This window comes from Pavona decussata, unplaced genomic scaffold, assembly GCF_977016875.1.
Source record: "Pavona decussata unplaced genomic scaffold, jaPavDecu1.1 SCAFFOLD_55, whole genome shotgun sequence".
NCBI classification, from domain to species: domain Eukaryota; kingdom Metazoa; phylum Cnidaria; class Anthozoa; order Scleractinia; family Agariciidae; genus Pavona; species Pavona decussata.
Window position 1 is genome coordinate 444,495 of NW_028145477.1, and position 16,710 is coordinate 461,204.

The 16,710-nt window shown below is 38.7% G+C and overlaps 2 protein-coding genes across 2 annotated transcripts; both read right to left on the reverse strand.

Moving 5' to 3' along the window:
• Positions 1-340: 340 nt before the first annotated feature.
• On the reverse strand, positions 341-5,439 carry LOC146480120 (uncharacterized). Its single transcript, XM_085110002.1, has 5 exons — positions 5,245-5,439; positions 4,300-4,368; positions 2,882-3,136; positions 1,397-1,661; positions 341-772 (listed from the first exon to the last, which is right to left on the reverse strand). Exons 1-4 carry the CDS (start codon positions 5,398-5,400, stop codon positions 1,404-1,406), a joined length of 738 nt encoding a protein of 245 aa, XP_084966128.1. The 5' UTR covers positions 5,401-5,439; the 3' UTR covers positions 341-772; positions 1,397-1,403.
• A 4,013-nt stretch (positions 5,440-9,452) lies between these two features.
• On the reverse strand, positions 9,453-16,015 carry LOC146480121 (uncharacterized). The gene is made up of 4 exons (XM_085110011.1): positions 15,853-16,015; positions 11,532-11,600; positions 10,589-10,861; positions 9,453-9,958 (listed from the first exon to the last, which is right to left on the reverse strand). Exons 1-4 carry the CDS (start codon positions 15,862-15,864, stop codon positions 9,698-9,700), a joined length of 615 nt encoding a protein of 204 aa, XP_084966137.1. The 5' UTR covers positions 15,865-16,015; the 3' UTR covers positions 9,453-9,697.
• Positions 16,016-16,710: the final 695 nt, after the last annotated feature.

A 16,710-nucleotide genomic window follows, 5' to 3' on the forward strand; every position in this document is an offset into this window, starting at 1 on the left:
TAGAATGAGAAAGAAACCCGAGCACCTTTTAGCGTGACCAATCGCACTACGTGTGTATGTATACTGCATGTAATCAAGACCATTAAAGGCATTATGTCCATTTTTGGCGGGAAATATCAGGGGCTCGCAAACAAATGGCTCCGGCTCGCATATTAACCCCCCCCCCCCTCCCCCCATAATAATCACTAAACTTTTATTACCAAAAAACCTGCACCAGACTGAGATTTACTATTGCTTAGCTTTTAGCCCTTATGCTATATAGGGACGTTTATAACCGAGGACGTTTTCTAGAAGAACGTACATTTATTTTAAGAAAACACTAAGAACATACCCCAGGCTCAGAGTTAGTTATAAACCTCTTTATTTTTACCATTTAAACTGAGAAGTATATATTAAACAGATAAACTTTAAAACTCTTAGACTTTATTCTATACTGACAGTACCAAATAGCAGCGCTACGTCCATTTTGAATCGGTAGTGTTTATCGTACTGGACCCGGTTGTTCGAAAGCCTACACCCCGATTAAAAATTAACCGAGGTTTTCACCTCACTCATAAAAAACGTTTTTAAAAGTTAGTTTTTAGCTGGTGGTTAAGAAAAGTCTTAGTCAAAACTGAGGAACAAAAATCTTTTTCAATTGGTTAGTAATTAAACTTAAATCAAAGCCGGTTCGTGCTAACCCAGGAAAAGCTTAATCGGGCTTTGAACAACTGGGCCCTGAAGTACAGAAAGAAACAGTATCTGTAAGAAGCTGTCAGGTCTGCAATGGAATCTACAGAAAAGAACAAAATTATAATTATGAGAAAAATCATTAGTCGAATCATTTTTAAACGAACGAATTTTTACGGGAAAACAGTGACTTGCAAGCAGCATATTGTGCCATTTCTAAAAATGCTATTGAAGAACAGTTAATTTTCGTATAATATGGAAAGGAAGTCACCAGCTAAATTTGGGAAACCTTAATCACGCAGAACTGTATATCCAAGAAACCGTAATTATATTATCGGAGGTTCACTATAGCATTTTTTGCCCTGTCAAGAGATTTGACATGAGTGAGAGAATTAAGGCGAGATGTTGAGAATACTCGGAGCTAAAGGCAGCTTTTCTCGCACGTCGCAAGGACGTACACCACGAGAAAAACTTTGCAATTCATGATCAGTTTACTTTCAGCTCGGTACCAAACCTGATAGAGAAAATTCCAAAACGGAAATATGTGACTCAGAAATGAAGGTCTTGTCACTGACGGTGGAGATTCTAGTGGAAAGGAGGAATAAATCAAAGCTGGTAACATCCTTCCATTAGGCGGGGGGGTGTCTTGTTTCACCGCCGGTACATAGGCTTACACCGGCAGGGTATCCAAATCTTACTAACATGCAAAAGACTATCCATAACAAACCTGTTATCTAAACCTGTTCTTTCAGTGGAATGTACTGTCCCTGAGCTTTCCCCTGCTGCTGCTGCGGTGAGTGTTCTGTGGTTCTCAATGCCTCAGAGCGGGAAAACTGAGTTTGTCCACCTACTGTTCCAGATACAGGTACCAGGACCATTGGACACTGGTGTTCCTGTGCACCTGCCTGCATTGGAAATGCCACAGGCATAGTACCTGGGCCTTGGCTCATCACGTATCCAGCGGGGTTGGTGGGATACGCCGCTTGCTGTGGCTGTCATTTATGTATAATTGATAAAAAAACTGAGATTAGTTACAAAAGAATCTTTTAGTGCATATCTTGTCTGGATATTCATCGATTTTCTAGGGGCGGGTTTACAAATTTTTCACTAGTATCCGTATTATAAGATATAAGATAAGATATAGATGCATTTTAGAAGAAATGAACTGCCAAGAGATCGCTTTTTTACAGTGTTATACGCCAAGAAAATCACTGGTAACAGCCGTTCTTATAGAGGGTTTTACATTGAAAACCGGTAAGTTCGAAGTGAGAGGGGGAAGAAAGAATTAGATACGTAATGACAATAGTACCCTGGTTTCCTAGTCACACGAAATCTACCCTCCAATTCGCTTCAACAAAGTCTAATTAGAACGTTTATTGAAGCATGCAGGTTTGCGTTTGGAAATATAACGCTGACGGAGAGGATTTTTTCTTCTTTCTTCTCACAGGACTACACTCACCAGGATGATCATAATTTACGTACTTATGATATTTATTTATTTATTTATTTATTTATTTATAACAGTATTTTTACAGAGTGCTCTCTCGCAACATGGTTGTTTTCAGAGAGGCCCTGAATATAAAAGTTACAAAGAAATAGAGATTTAGTTACAATTATAGTTAAAATCTGCGCTACTAGACACAGATGATAAGAACTGGTATAAATACAATGTGCTACAAACGAAATTCAACAGATTAATGTCAACATATGAAACATATATTTTAAACTGCGGATGAAAGATCAACTAGAAAGATCCTCGCGATTAGTGTGCAACTTAAGCAGTTGCGAAAAGAAAGCCTGAAAAAATTTGCCTGCTAATAATAAATTGTGTACTAACTACGAGGATCTTTCTTCTATTTAATCTTTCATCCGCAGTTCAAAATATGTTTCATATATTGATATTCATCTATTGAATTTTCGTTTGTATCGTATTTATGCAAGTTCATATCTTAATCTTTCATCCGCAGTTAAAAAAATATGTTTCATACATTCATATTTATTTATTCATCGTTCACGGGTATATTACGAACTCACAATGTGACCAGCTCCCAGTTGGCTTGATAGCTCAGTTGGTAGAGCACTGCACCGGCAATTGCAGTGGTCATGGGCTGGAATCCCGTTCAAGCGTGAATTTTTTCCAGGCTTTCTCTTTGCAAATGCTTAAGTTGCGTACCAACTGCGAGGATCTATCTTCTATTTAATAGAAATTCACCTGTTTCGGTATGCAGCACATACAAGGGTTGACCACACAGCAAGATATTGCGGCCCAGATGCCGATCACAAACTGGGCGATGCCAAGGGCCAGTATGATTGCATGGATGGGCACTCTTCCATTGTAGTCATTGTCAAAGTAATCGAATTGATCCCTGTCTTCAGCAGCTTCAGTAGCAACCATAATACCATAGTAATAACTGATAATGCCTCCAAAGACAGCAGAGGCGATAGTGAAACCCATAAAGATACCAGCCTAAAGAGTGAATATAAAACGAAGAAGATGAATACTCATTCTAAGTATATACCACACAAGTGAATAGTGCCTTTCGCGCGCGCTGATTGGCTAGCTCGGAGGTGATTAGCCAAGTATTATTCATCTCCGAGCAGTCGAAGAGAAACAAGATGGCTTCCGGTTTCGCCACGGTCACAAACGAGAAATTTATTTAGATAAACGAGGCAGCTGTTACAAAAATACAAAAATTGGCAACAAAATTTAGTTTGACGGCATTAAATGGTAAGATATTTAATCTGTCCGACCTCATATTCTAAGGCGAAAAATAAAAATACAATGCCTTGTTTACGAAAACTCAATGTAAACAATGAAACATCTAATGTTTTGCAGCATGGTTTCAAAAATAAGACGAATTTCACACAACAATTGAAGAAATGACACCTTAGTAACTAAACAAGTGCCTTAAAAAGTTTTAAATGTTCGCAAGAAAGCGAGACCGAATTTTCTACAACATGAAGTCGCCTACCGCGCGGCGCGCGTTATTTTAAAACTTCCTACCATTTTCTCGGTATACTGTCCAAAATAAAGGAATTTTGGCCCGATAGTTATTCAGCTTGTGTGGTATATACTAAAACAATTATTCACCTCAGTGTCGGTGAAAGCTGTGGATAACTATTCACCTCCACTTCGGTGAATAATTGTTAAATACTACTGGAAAATAAGTGCGTTATTGATACACACTTAATAGCCCATTTTACAGTTGCGTTCTTAGTTATCTGGCTTTGGACTGGTAGCCGAGGCTGGGGGTGACCTTGTTTTGATACAAACCTCACTGCTTTTCGTTGATTATACTGTTCTTATGCTAACTAGTTTACATTACAGCATTAAATATTTCAAAAATAAAAATTGTATCCCAAGTATTTTGAATCTTTCAATTAATACGCCTTTTTCGGAAAGATTTCCAGAGAAGTGTTTAACATTCCATTCAAATGCCGGACATTACAAAGAGAATATGCTGGTCACGCGTGACGTGGATTGAATGCAACAATAAACCACAACCACGAGCAAAATCTGCGATCGAAAGGAAAATTTAATCACGCCGTGAAACCTTGTATAGAATGAAGGCAACGTTTCGCGTTTATTTCTGTAGAATGTTTTTGAGGTCTGATTTAAATCATACTCACGAAACAATTGCTGGATCCGGTTCTGTCTCTGCTACTGCCCGGCATACCCAATCCTCCTGTCAGGCACAACTGAAACAGGGCAGACAAAAAGCTCAAAACTTCGGAACTTTTAAGGCCGTTAAATTTAACGTATTATCAGCCTCGACCGCTAGCTTTGAACTTGAGGATTTTGTATATATTTGAATGTAAGGTAATCCGTTTCAAGTCCAATGATAGCATTTCAATATGCTTTTACACTGCATTTAATTGTATTTAATATTTCGTTCTACTTGTATTTAATTTAGAGGTAATGTATTGTACACGACCCCACAAGCTTCCAGCTTTCATATACATCGTGTATAAATAAAGGCAATCTACCTACCTACCTACCTACCTATTCAGGAAAATCACATTGGATCACTATTCTTTACGAACAACTGGCACTGATACATGTTCTCTATGCGCTCTCTGTCGTCGCAGTGTTTACTTCGTTTTGCAATCTAAAACACAAACGCGGTTCTGTAGAGCGGCGAGCTGACAGTTGTCAGTGGATATTTCACATTACCGTCGAGTAGTGCAGCGAATCTAACTCTATCCAATTTATTAAAATACTTTGTTTTTATTATTACATCCCGCTTAAAGCCGAGATTAATGCATGCAGTCCGGTTCGTCATTTTATCGACTTCCTGTGTTGGTATGAGTAAAGGTAAATAGCCTGCGACCGGTAGGAGAAGCGAAAGAAAGCTGACAAGGAGCGCCTCAGTTCTACCCGGAAGTTGTCGTTCACTTCTCGCGCTAGCTTAGAAAGACAGAAACAACTGCTACGCAAGCTAAACCGTAAATAAATTATTCGATGGCCACATCTTAACAGCCAATATTTAGCAATATTGGACAAAATTTTGGACGAATTACATTCGCGTGACATTTACGAACGGGTAGCTCTATCATTACAGAGTGATTACTTACCCAAACGCCGAAACAAATTGCATAAATTGCAGGAAACCACGGTGGCCACAAAATAGCATCAGCTATGCCAAAACAGGTCAATAAAGCACCAACAACAATGTGTGCAATGGCAAGCAATCTTGCCATTTTTAAGGCTGCTTCCGTGTTGTCCGCCATCTTTAGTATCTCAGACGGTCCGTTGTGTCACGGTATCTATATTGTATGCCTGTCAGCAGCGAATGACGTCACTCGCAACAAATAATCCGAAGAAGCGAAGGTAAACAAATAAGTTTCTCTCCGGATGTTCGATGTTCGTGCGTTGTTTCATGTTCCTCTCACCGCGCCGAATATTCATCGAAATGAATACATGAATACATGTGCTGGCTGCTGTTCTGGAGTCCAGCGATCGCATAGACAGTGTTTATGAGGTTTGCGATGGGAAGAAACAGCAATCTACCCCGCTTAAATTTAATACATGTAATAACCGTGTCACGTCATGAAAGTAAGTAAGTAAGTGAGTAACCTTTTTTTAAACACGATAAGTATTTAAGCTTATCAGCTTGTGGGGTCGTGTGAGGTAAATAAATAAAGAATAATTACAAACTGAGACTTAAACATTTACGGTAAAAAACATAATGTAAGGTCTAATCTAGTTTACATAGAAAATTAAAGCTAATAATTTACCTAATAATTGACATTATCTAACAAAAATCTCATGCTAATGGGTATTCAAGTCATCTGCAGTACATATTCGCACAGTCAATGTCCTTGACCAAGGTAAGATTATTCATCATCTTATAGAAGCTGTTTACACTGTTCGCCATTCGACATCCAATCGTTAAGAAGTTCCACAGAATTGTGCCTCTGTAAGATACGGAGGATTTCTTGATATTTGATTTGAAATGAGAGATTTCCAGCTTAAGGCTGTTTCTTAAATTATATGGGCTTGTGATTTTGCAATATGTGCAGACATACAGGGTGGTGAGTCATTATAGTACATTTTATAAATTAGTTTCAGAATGGAGTGCGACAGATCGGAGATCTTGTGGTTAAATTGAGTGGAGTTCGGTCAAGAATGACATTTGAAAAGATTACGCGCGGGAGGATACTCAGAAAAGTTTTGTACGGGGAGTGTCCTTCCCGAGATCCTTATTCTTACCCTTTTAATAGACCATTTGAAAAGCAATGGTCACACTTCACAGCTCCTAGCACCGTGGGAGTAATTCATGTTAAGGTACCATATAGTCACCCACATAACCTAGCCTTCCATATAGTCACCGAATTCTCCGTTTAGCCACCCTTACTCTACCATGAATTATATGCCTCTTCGTTCCTTCCCGACCACTGGTCAAGGGAGCGAAGACTCCCGAAGACGTTGTGATATAGCCAGTAACTCACGCATGCGCACAGCAATATCCCCCGGCCAATGGCACCGATGGACACCAGTTTCAGCCTTATTAGGCCACATCAGCATGGCAAAGCCGTTGGGCTTTTAACACTGACCATTTTTCTCAGGAAAGCCTTCCTTGTAACCCTTTCTTATACCTCCCATAGGAAATGGTAGCCCTATCAAATAGTTATAGAAACACTGCATCTAATTTTGTTCCGGGGTCTGTTTTAAGTTATTTTAAAGGCTGGTCGCTTTAAAAAGCCAAATGACAATTTTCCCTACCCTTTTCTATCGGTTCGTGAAATCCCTACCTCCATCCTGAAAAAAGGATTCTTTCAGAGGAACCTCTATAGCCTATTATTGAGAGCATCCCTTCCTCCACCGGTGAGGGAAGGGGGAGAGCTATCAACACCTTGGCGGTAAAAAGAGTGTAATACTTTTGTGGTCTGATGCTAATGCTTCGTACTGGAAGTGAATTTCATTCGCTTAAGTTTATTTCGAAGACAGGAAAACGTATCACGCAAGTTTGCTGTCATTTCAAAACCCCAAAATGTTTGCTGTCAGCAGAAACAAATAAATAATTGTCAAGTGTGTTATAAATTATCACTGACCCCAGTGCAATAAAACTGTCGATTAGTGCCTCTGGCCAGAGACAGAGTAGGCCGGTATGGATTGAAACTTGAAAAATGCTAGGCTAATGTTTTTCAAGTTCTCGCAGTTTTGTTTCCAAAATGCGCTAGGACAGATCACGAACAGATTGATTTCAAGAATTGAGTTCATTTCTTTCCTCTCGTCATTCTAGAATTATTTGGCAGCTGATTGAAAGTCTTATTTCATTATTTTTAACAAAAGATACCAAAAACCCCATGATCATGATACTTCCCCTTTAAACTGCAGCACATGATAACTTGCAAAATCAGCGACGCATGCGAGTTAGCAACGTCCAATGAAATTTTTAATTTTCAATTCCAAAATACGTACTTTTCATTTAGATTGAACGGACTCGAAAATCAATTTTAATGAAACTTTAGTTTCTCTTAGTAGGAAAATCGTCAATTTCTAGGCTCTGTTACATGGACATCTTGTCAGAATTCAAAATAGTTTCAACGGCTTATCTTTGATTGTCGTCCACCAAAACGCAACTTTATCCGACTCTAGGTCACGTGTTATTGGAAACCGCTGTAATGACAAGTTTGTCTTTATCACAGTTTGTGTTGCACGAGTGACCACCTCTCAAGTTTTCACTGGGATAGATGAGGTCTGATTGTGCATGTTAACCAAGTGTTAATGTCTGTACGGCTTACAGCTGGTAGTACCAGTCATATATTAGTGGTTATTTTAGTCAGAGTGTTTCTGAAACGAGTAACGGAGTAACGTGAAAACGAAAAAAGGGCAAAAATCTCGAGCCGTTAAAATTTTTTGCATATCACTAAAACATTACTGTCTGAAAAAGTGACAAGTTGCTATTTTTTTATACGCTTCTAGCTTCTAGCTAACATCGCACATTTTTGTTTTTACTTAAATTATCATGGGTAAACGGGGCTTGGTAAAAATAAATTGAATAAGCCTAGATGTATTTAAGGTCTCTAACCTAAAAACCCTCGAATGGCGACGAATTAATAACAACATTAGTTCACTTCGTTTAGTGCCAAGTTATCTTTACATCGTTTGTACTTGTCCGGTGTTTATAGTGACAGTTCACTCCAGGTTTGAGCTCGAGGTTTGTGGACTAATCAGGCACACCGTACTCGACTTGTTTTCCTACATTCCTTTCGGGCTCTATTAGAGAGATTTAGCATCCCGTAAACGTAAAACGCGAACGGCAAAAGTAACCACGTGACCACGATTTTCCCGCCATTTTTCGCGTTTGCAGGTTACCGTTTCCAAGTGAAAACAGGTTATTTCGCGTTTGACGTCTACGTGAGAACTACGTAAGTATTTCTTCCTTTTTTCTTATACATACAAGTAGATAATTGTTGAAAACAAGTGCCCCAATAATTTTTTCGGCAATTCATACTAGGGCAAATTAAGTTTCATGTTTAAAAATCCTTCATAACTCACTCCTTACCGCACTTTTCTTCATGAACTCACCACAGTGAGTAGCAAAACAGCTTCATCGAAGCTCGCAAAATTCCAGCTAAAATCAAAAGGTTTACGCTATTTTATGTGAAACATGACACGGCAAGGTGACGTTTGTCGTTTCACGTAAACGCGATACTAAATCTCTCTATTAATCATGCAACAAAACTTGAATGTAATTAATAAAAACAACACATTTAATTCCCTACTCCAGAAACTAGAGCGAGACTGGTACGAGTAAGGGGTTATGGGATCGTTTGGGCAGACAGATGGAAATCCACTGTACCAAAAAAGATGGCGGCTCGTACCGTTACCCATAATTCTTAGCGTACGGAAACCCTAAAAACGTACAAAAAAGTTCTAAAAACTTTAAATCTAGCATACGCAATGTTGTTAGTACAGGGAAGAATACAGCAAAAAATGTAGCTTTCTATGTGCCTATTGGCTATGATAAGTTCGCAAGGTGTTGTGGTAAAATGTACAGCCGTACGGTGAGTAACCCCGATCAATGAGTGCATTTTCTCAGCAGTCAGTTGTTCAGGGAATACTCTTGCTTGTGAAAACTATATAAAAACAATAGCTCCGCTACCCCAAGAAAATACACCTATTCGTGGGCGAAATTTTTTTTTTCCAAAATCCCATACTAGCACCAGTCTTCACACAGTCTCTGAAGTGGGGAAATTTCCTGCTGACTTATCGCCGGCTCCATTTTGGTAACTTAGAAATTCATAGCCGTGTGAATGTTGCGAGGGCTACTCCTCATTAGTCCGAAGTGTTTTTCTCGTATACTAATTTCCAGTGTTCACAAAAGCATAATTGTTATCGACTCTATTGAAACACACTTTTCCAGGAATGTTTTTGTAGCCGTTCAAAAAAAATTCCCAGCACGTGTAAAACACTCCTGCTCGTTTTTTAAACATTACGTAGATATCCGCTGGACATCTTGACCTGCCAGTAATAGCTAAAAGAAGGGTTAATAATTACAGCGTTATACCTATAAAGGTCTCATACATAAGGGGGAGGTTTCACCGCCTCTTGAGGAACAAACACAGTCCCAGGTATTGCTGTAGTTGGAGCAACTTTAACCATTGTAGACTGTCCTCCAATCCCTCCAGATACAGGTACCAGCACAATAGGAGACTGGGCCGCCTGTGCATGTGATGCCTGCTCTGGAAACATACCACCACCAACTGGAATGGCCACACTATCATCACCTTTGGTCATGACATACTCCGTTGTGTCGGCGGTACATATGATTTGTTGATCCTGGAATATACAATAATTTAAGGAAATAAAAGGACAACAAGGCAAGGCAAACTTCACAAACTTCTGAGCCACCCTCATCTGGCCCGTGGCATTGACAAACCGTAAACCGTTTAAGACGGCAGTGATTAAAGGGTTTCGAACAAGGTAAGGTATTCGAAGAGAACAGCTTCTTATACGATCAAATAGAACTTCTGTGGACCCTGTGCTATGAGAGAGAGACTTTCCTGTCCTTAATCTATCAGGGAATTTTCAGCTAGGGAAAAAGGCGGGAAAAGATAATGTCGGTGCTCTTCTCGATTATTCTTACCCCGAAGCGGGTGGGAGGGACTCACTTGTGAAAAGTAAGGGGATGCTCGTCGGAAAATTTGAGTTTAACCCCCAAGGGATACCAATCTGGGCGTGACTCAAGCTTTACTCAAACCCCCCCCCCCCCCCCCCCGCCCTTCCCCTTCCACTTCTTAAAATGACCAAGTAGGAACAATTCTTCCCTCGCCACCCTTAGAGATCCTAGATGGCTGAAAATTTCAGCACTCCGTCCTGGGCACACTTGGTGATGCCCAAATCGGAAATTTACACTCCTAAGCGAGATAAGGGACTTCCCCCCACCCCTTCCTGCCCCGTGGTTCCTACCTGGTATTGAGGAAAGGTTTCACAGCATGCGCAACATCCACCAAAACAACGTAACATTAAAAAGCAGCACGTTGGAGCCCAGATTCCAATGAAAAACTGAGCGATACCAAGGAGCAACATGCAAACACTGATGGCCATTTTTGCGTGATAATTTCTTATACAGCCATAGCCATCGCTTTCCTCCCGATACTCGGAAATGGATTCGCTGTAGGCTGCGATGATTATTCCTCCAAACACAGCAGATGTGGTGGAAAAACCCATGAAGACACCAGCCTGCAAGATTAACGAAAAGCAAGCTTTTATCTCTATCTAGACGGGGCTTTTTTGTCTTCTGGGGCCGGGTGGGTGCGGATTCCTCCCCCCTCCCCCCCCAACCCCTCCATAATTTCGTAGGTGAAGAAGCTATAACAGTGAGACATGGAGAATATATAGTACGTCCAAAGATGTTTCCTTTGATGTCCGCATTGCATATTTATGACGTCATCAAGAGTGGAAGGAAAGAAGGAAGAAAGGGAAGAGTGGGTGGGTGAGTGGGTGGCTGGTTGTTTGGGTGAGCATTTAATCTGGAAAACATGATATAAAGCAATTCACGACCATAGTAAATTAAACCTACGACAAAACGAGATAGGGATGAGTTTTTGACTGCAGCAGGATGATAGGATGAGACAAATATTTTAAGAGGAAATAGATTTGAATAATAGCAGCAACACTACGATAAGAGCTTTTATTTGAACCTTTTCACTTAAAAATTTTATTCACTTGCTGGCACTGGTAAAAGACACCTTCCGAGGAAAAAAAGAGAAATTAGTCCTTGTGAGGACACTGTATTGTTTAACATATACTCATTTAAGTACGACCCAAAAACGAAAATTTAACTGAGAGGTTTTGCTTTGATTTCTGCAAATTTCTTTTCCAAAAATTTTATATATTAATATTGACTTACAAAAGCATTGCGGGAAAGAGTTATTTCCTTCCGACTCCCAGGAATGCCTAAACCTCCTGTGATGCACATCTGCAACAAAACAGATTAGTAAACACGCTTTCTCTCTTTAATTTACTTATTTCATTGTCGCCTACCTTACACTATTCAATCAGATGCTATTTGCTGTCTACTGGATTTGTATTTGCTCGCGGTTAATAACGGTTTAAAATTGCTGTCTAATCCATTGCTTGTTCGAAATTTTCTTGTTCGATCACCATTTAAGGTGGCCGAACACAGTTTTTCCATTACACAGGTGTTAGTAAACATTATTTGAAAACTACGTACTTCTGAGTACCCGAAATTAGCATGGTGCAAGATTAACTAAGAAGGAATAAATTTTGATACTTTTTGTTGAACAAGGTGCCGTCGCCATGGCAACGCAGCAAGCTATTAACCGTCCACAAATAATGGTTTTTCTTAATTTTTAGAAAATGCACTCGTTAGATTTTTTCCATATTTTGTATCCAGAAAAATCCACAAAATACTGACATAGTGACGCTGTTTTCATGTAATTTTAACAGACAGATCTCCTGTAAATGTTGGTTTTGCACTTTAATGTTTTTTGAAGATACCCTCTGTTAGATTTTGTTTTTGGTTTGTAGGCAAGTTACGCTTTTAGAAAACTACTGTTTTGTCAAATTTCACGAAATTCTAACGAGCGGTTCCTTAGAAAACAGTTTATTTCCATTAAAATAACCAGTCACAATTTTTTGTTCAAATGCGCATGCGTGGCTTTTAATTAGGGTTTCTCAGAAAGATGAAAGGCGTACAAAAAGGCTTAGCTCATTGTGAACTCAATTTCTTTGTTCGGCGATAAATGAAGAAGGATTCACAAACAAGAAACTAAGTTATTTTAAGAGCAAAACTTACCTTTTGGTATGAAATCGAGTGGTCGATAGTATTTGCTTACCACAACCCTAGCGCGCGCTTAATAGCATCACTAACAGAATCTGTAAAGCGCGCGCAAACTGTGTTCGGCCACCTTAAGAGAGGTAGGGCATTACACTGAAATTGAAATTGGTTTTGTTCTGTATTAGTATTAGTCATTCATATTGTAAATAGTTACTGAAAAGCCTTTCGAGGAGTGATTATCAAAGTTTGATTGATCGATTGATTGATTGATTGATTGATTGATTGATTGATTGATTGATTGATTGACTGATTGATTGTTTGATTGATTGATTGATTGATTGATTGATTGATTGATTGATTGATTGATTGATTGATTGATTGATTGATTGATTGATTGATTGATTGATTGATCGATCGATCAATCGATCGATTGGTTGGTTGATTGATTGATTGATTGATTGATTGATTGATTGATTGATTGATTGATTGATTGATTGATTGATTGATTGATTGATTGATTGATTGATTGATTGATTGATTGATTGATTGATTGACACTGTGGATGAAAATATCGCAGGACACCCAAGCATAATGATTTGCTGAACTAATAAGCTAAAAAAAAGGCAAGGATGATTTCACGGTCAGGGAAGTATATTTTTCCAACATTTTGAAAGGCGTGGCCTTTCTTCTTCAGGGTATGTTTGAGACTGACCCTGTGGCAAGAGACGTTACAATTTAAAACAGTTATAATAGATACCAGAAAAACGTAGGCTAAATTTGCATTAACAAAACAGTTACAATAACATACCCTGAAGAAGAAAGGCCGTGCCTTTCGAAATACTGGAAAAATATACTTTTCTGATCGTGAAATCAGCCTTGCTTTTTTTTTTAGATTATATGTTCTACAATTTTTTTGCTGATTAGATCCTTCACTACAGGATCTGGGACTTTTATTTTTGTTACGGTGGTCCTTGCAAACACAGTTATTTACTTGTTTTTCTGAATAATATTTACTAAATTGGCATATCAATTACCTTGGATCGAAAGTATGAGTTCCCACGGTATTTTTAAAACTGTCAATTTGAGGCAAGAAGTTAAAGTCAAAGTACTAAATAAGCAATTAAACATCACATGGTTTTATTTCTATTATTAGATTGGGTTAAAAATGTTAGAACGCGTTTTAGTGCAGCTTTAAGCTTAACAATGGTTCAAAACTGCACAAAAACGCGTTTTATTCCAAATGATAGACAACAACGCTGTGTAATGTTTTATTTACTATACTTACTTTTCAAAATAATAATTGATTTTATTACTTCATTTAGTAACTATAATTTCTTTCCTTGCTTAAATTGACAGTTTTAGAAAGGCCATGCAAACTGGTAGGGCCGCCAAGTTATTTAAACAAAGTCTAACTTAGGCTGTGGCTTAAGATAATCACTGGGCCTCCAAATCTGTTTATAAGTGGTTTTATTTTAAGTAGGTAAATATTTTTCTAGAAGCTAAATAAATAGTTTTCTAGTCTGGGATGCAAGCCTTCTTGCTACAGTCAGCAGCAGACAATGTTTAGATATGACTGCCGGGTGGCAAAATTTAAAAATGGCTTCGAACGTGGATTTGTTAAACACCGTCTAAATTGTCCTTTGAAAACTGACCCATATAGTTTTCCTAAGTAAATGATATGCAAATTCAGCAAATACTATGCTTGGGTGACCTCTGGAAAACATTGAGAGTCATTCGTTTAAAAAAACAACAGACCATTATTTGATAAACATCGATACTGCAGCCGAGAAGATTTCCAATGTATTTAATTTGGTGTTGCACCCTATAAGATCAAGGTATTAATACATGTAGATCACATGATCTAAAAATAGGAAACGTGTCAAGACGAATAATTTTATGTTAAATTAAACGATGTGAAGGCATATTAACTTAATTAATAGAATATTTAATTCCCAACGCGGAAACGTTTTGGAAGTACATGTGTGATGAAATTATAGGAACATTTGCCTCAACTAAAACCCTACAATGCAAAACGGTTACTGCTTGTCTTATTATTATCCAACTCCACTAAGAACTTTGCAAAATAACGCGCGAAAAGAGCATTAATATGAGGCGATATTCGCAGACAGTTAATTGTAAAGATACAACACTCATCTGGTTGTTATTCATCTATAATACAAACAAACAAGTTTTAGTAATTACGAGTGTACTCATCCTGTTTCAATTTTTTCCCATAGTTTTCTTTACTACTTATTAGAATATGTTGAAAAGTAAATCTCTTGTTAGATGTTTTCACGTGTAGAACCGCTGCATATTTTTACTCGTTGTTTTTATTTTGGCTCGCCCGCAATACAGCAGAGCGGAAGGTCGTGGATTCGAATCCCTTGCGGACCCACACTCAGGTCAGTATACTGAAATATCTGAGCAGAAGATGCTGCCTTCTCTTTGACACCTAAAAATAGTTAGACCTTCACGTGGCCGCTCGGATCATCACACGGTCCCGTCTCCAATTTGGGACGTAAATGAACTGCTAAGTACGTAAGGAACCCTAGCTGTAACAACGCTCAGTACCAGATCGGCTTGGCGCGGTTTAGCTTTAAGGGCTTCTGAGTGAATGAGACCGCAAAATCGTATAACAGCTAGAGATCAGGCTACTTAGCCACGCGCTGGAACTCTCACTAATACTAAAACTAAGGCGGCGCAACTTGTAAAAATACAGCTATACTAGACACCAAAACATACGCCTCGATGAGCTCTTCAGTAAGCTACTTGAGGCCTAGTCGTTCTATAATCACTTTGTAGTTAAGACATTTGCTGTGTAAAGCCTGAACGCACGTTGGAACAACATTCTGCTTACCAATGACAATCCTGATCGGCGGCCATCATAAGAAGAATATGTTTCGTACACAGAGAAAACACGAAATGCAAGTTTCTGACGCCTCTTAGGCTTGGCTCCCCCTGGCGACATAACGATCAAAATCATATTCATAGACATAGTCACAGTCATAAGAAAATGTTCGATCATTTCTTATAATTATGATTATGTTGTTCAGCGTTGACTTCCCGCTACGACATAAGCCACATAAAATCACAGACATAGTCACAATCATAAGAAAATGTTCGATCATTTCTTATTATTATGATTATGTTATTTGGCGTTTCCAATACGACATAAGCGACATAAAATCACAGACATAGTCATAATCAAAAGAAAATATTCGATCATTTCTTATAATTATGATGACGTTGTTCAGCATTCCCACTACGACATAAGCGACATAACGGCCCTTATGATTATAATTATGATCATTTTGTCGCTAGTAGGAATCAAGCCTTTATGATTCTTCGTTTTATTTTAACAATAGCGCAATTCGTGCATTATTTCATGCTGAATGATCCCGTAATTTTCCAAATTATACTGAGTACTCACCCATATGCCCATCCAGATCCCATAATACCAATAACCGGATCAAGAGTCACGATACTCGACCAGACGATCAGCGATACCGAAACAGATCAATAAAAAGCCAACAATGATGTGTACTATGGCAAGAAGCCTCACCATGTTGGCGAGTTTCACCGAGTCAGCCATATCTGCTCTCACCGACAAGGAAGTTGTATGTGCGTCACTCACAAGGAAATGCAAATCTCGTATTCGATATAACAAAACAATACATGAGAAGCGTATGAATATTGATATGACAACCAGAGGTCTACTGGCTATTAAAACAACGAGTTCTTAATGGTTAGGCATTTAAATATGAGCACAAAGCATCCCAGCGTAGAGAGTCATTCGTTGTGATGTCATAATGAAGAAATATACATAAAGTTTGTCGTCGTTTTGGGCATTACTCCAAGTCCCTTTATCAATGTGAAATTAAACGTCTTGGGACGATGGCGTCACCTCGCGGCATCTCTCTCATCTAGTCATTACATCATTGACAAACAGAATCGAATGTGTGCCGAAAAACGGTAACTCTGACAAAATTTTATTTGGTTGGTGTTTGAGAAAATTTCTCTCATTGACCAAAAAATGTTTGTTAGTAAAACATAATTATCAAATTCCTATAACTGAACAGCTATTGGACTGTGGAAGAAAGAAATAATAAATGAGTGATTATTCGCAGTTAAGTACGCAACGTGAGCAGGCTTCAACGTGATTCGAACCAAGACCTCTGTGGCACTGTTGCAGTGCTTAACCAACTGAGCTGGGAGTTGGTCCTTCGTATTATGCCCGTAGAATTATACTGAAGAGGTGAAAGTGAACACACCTAGAGGAAAAGTGATC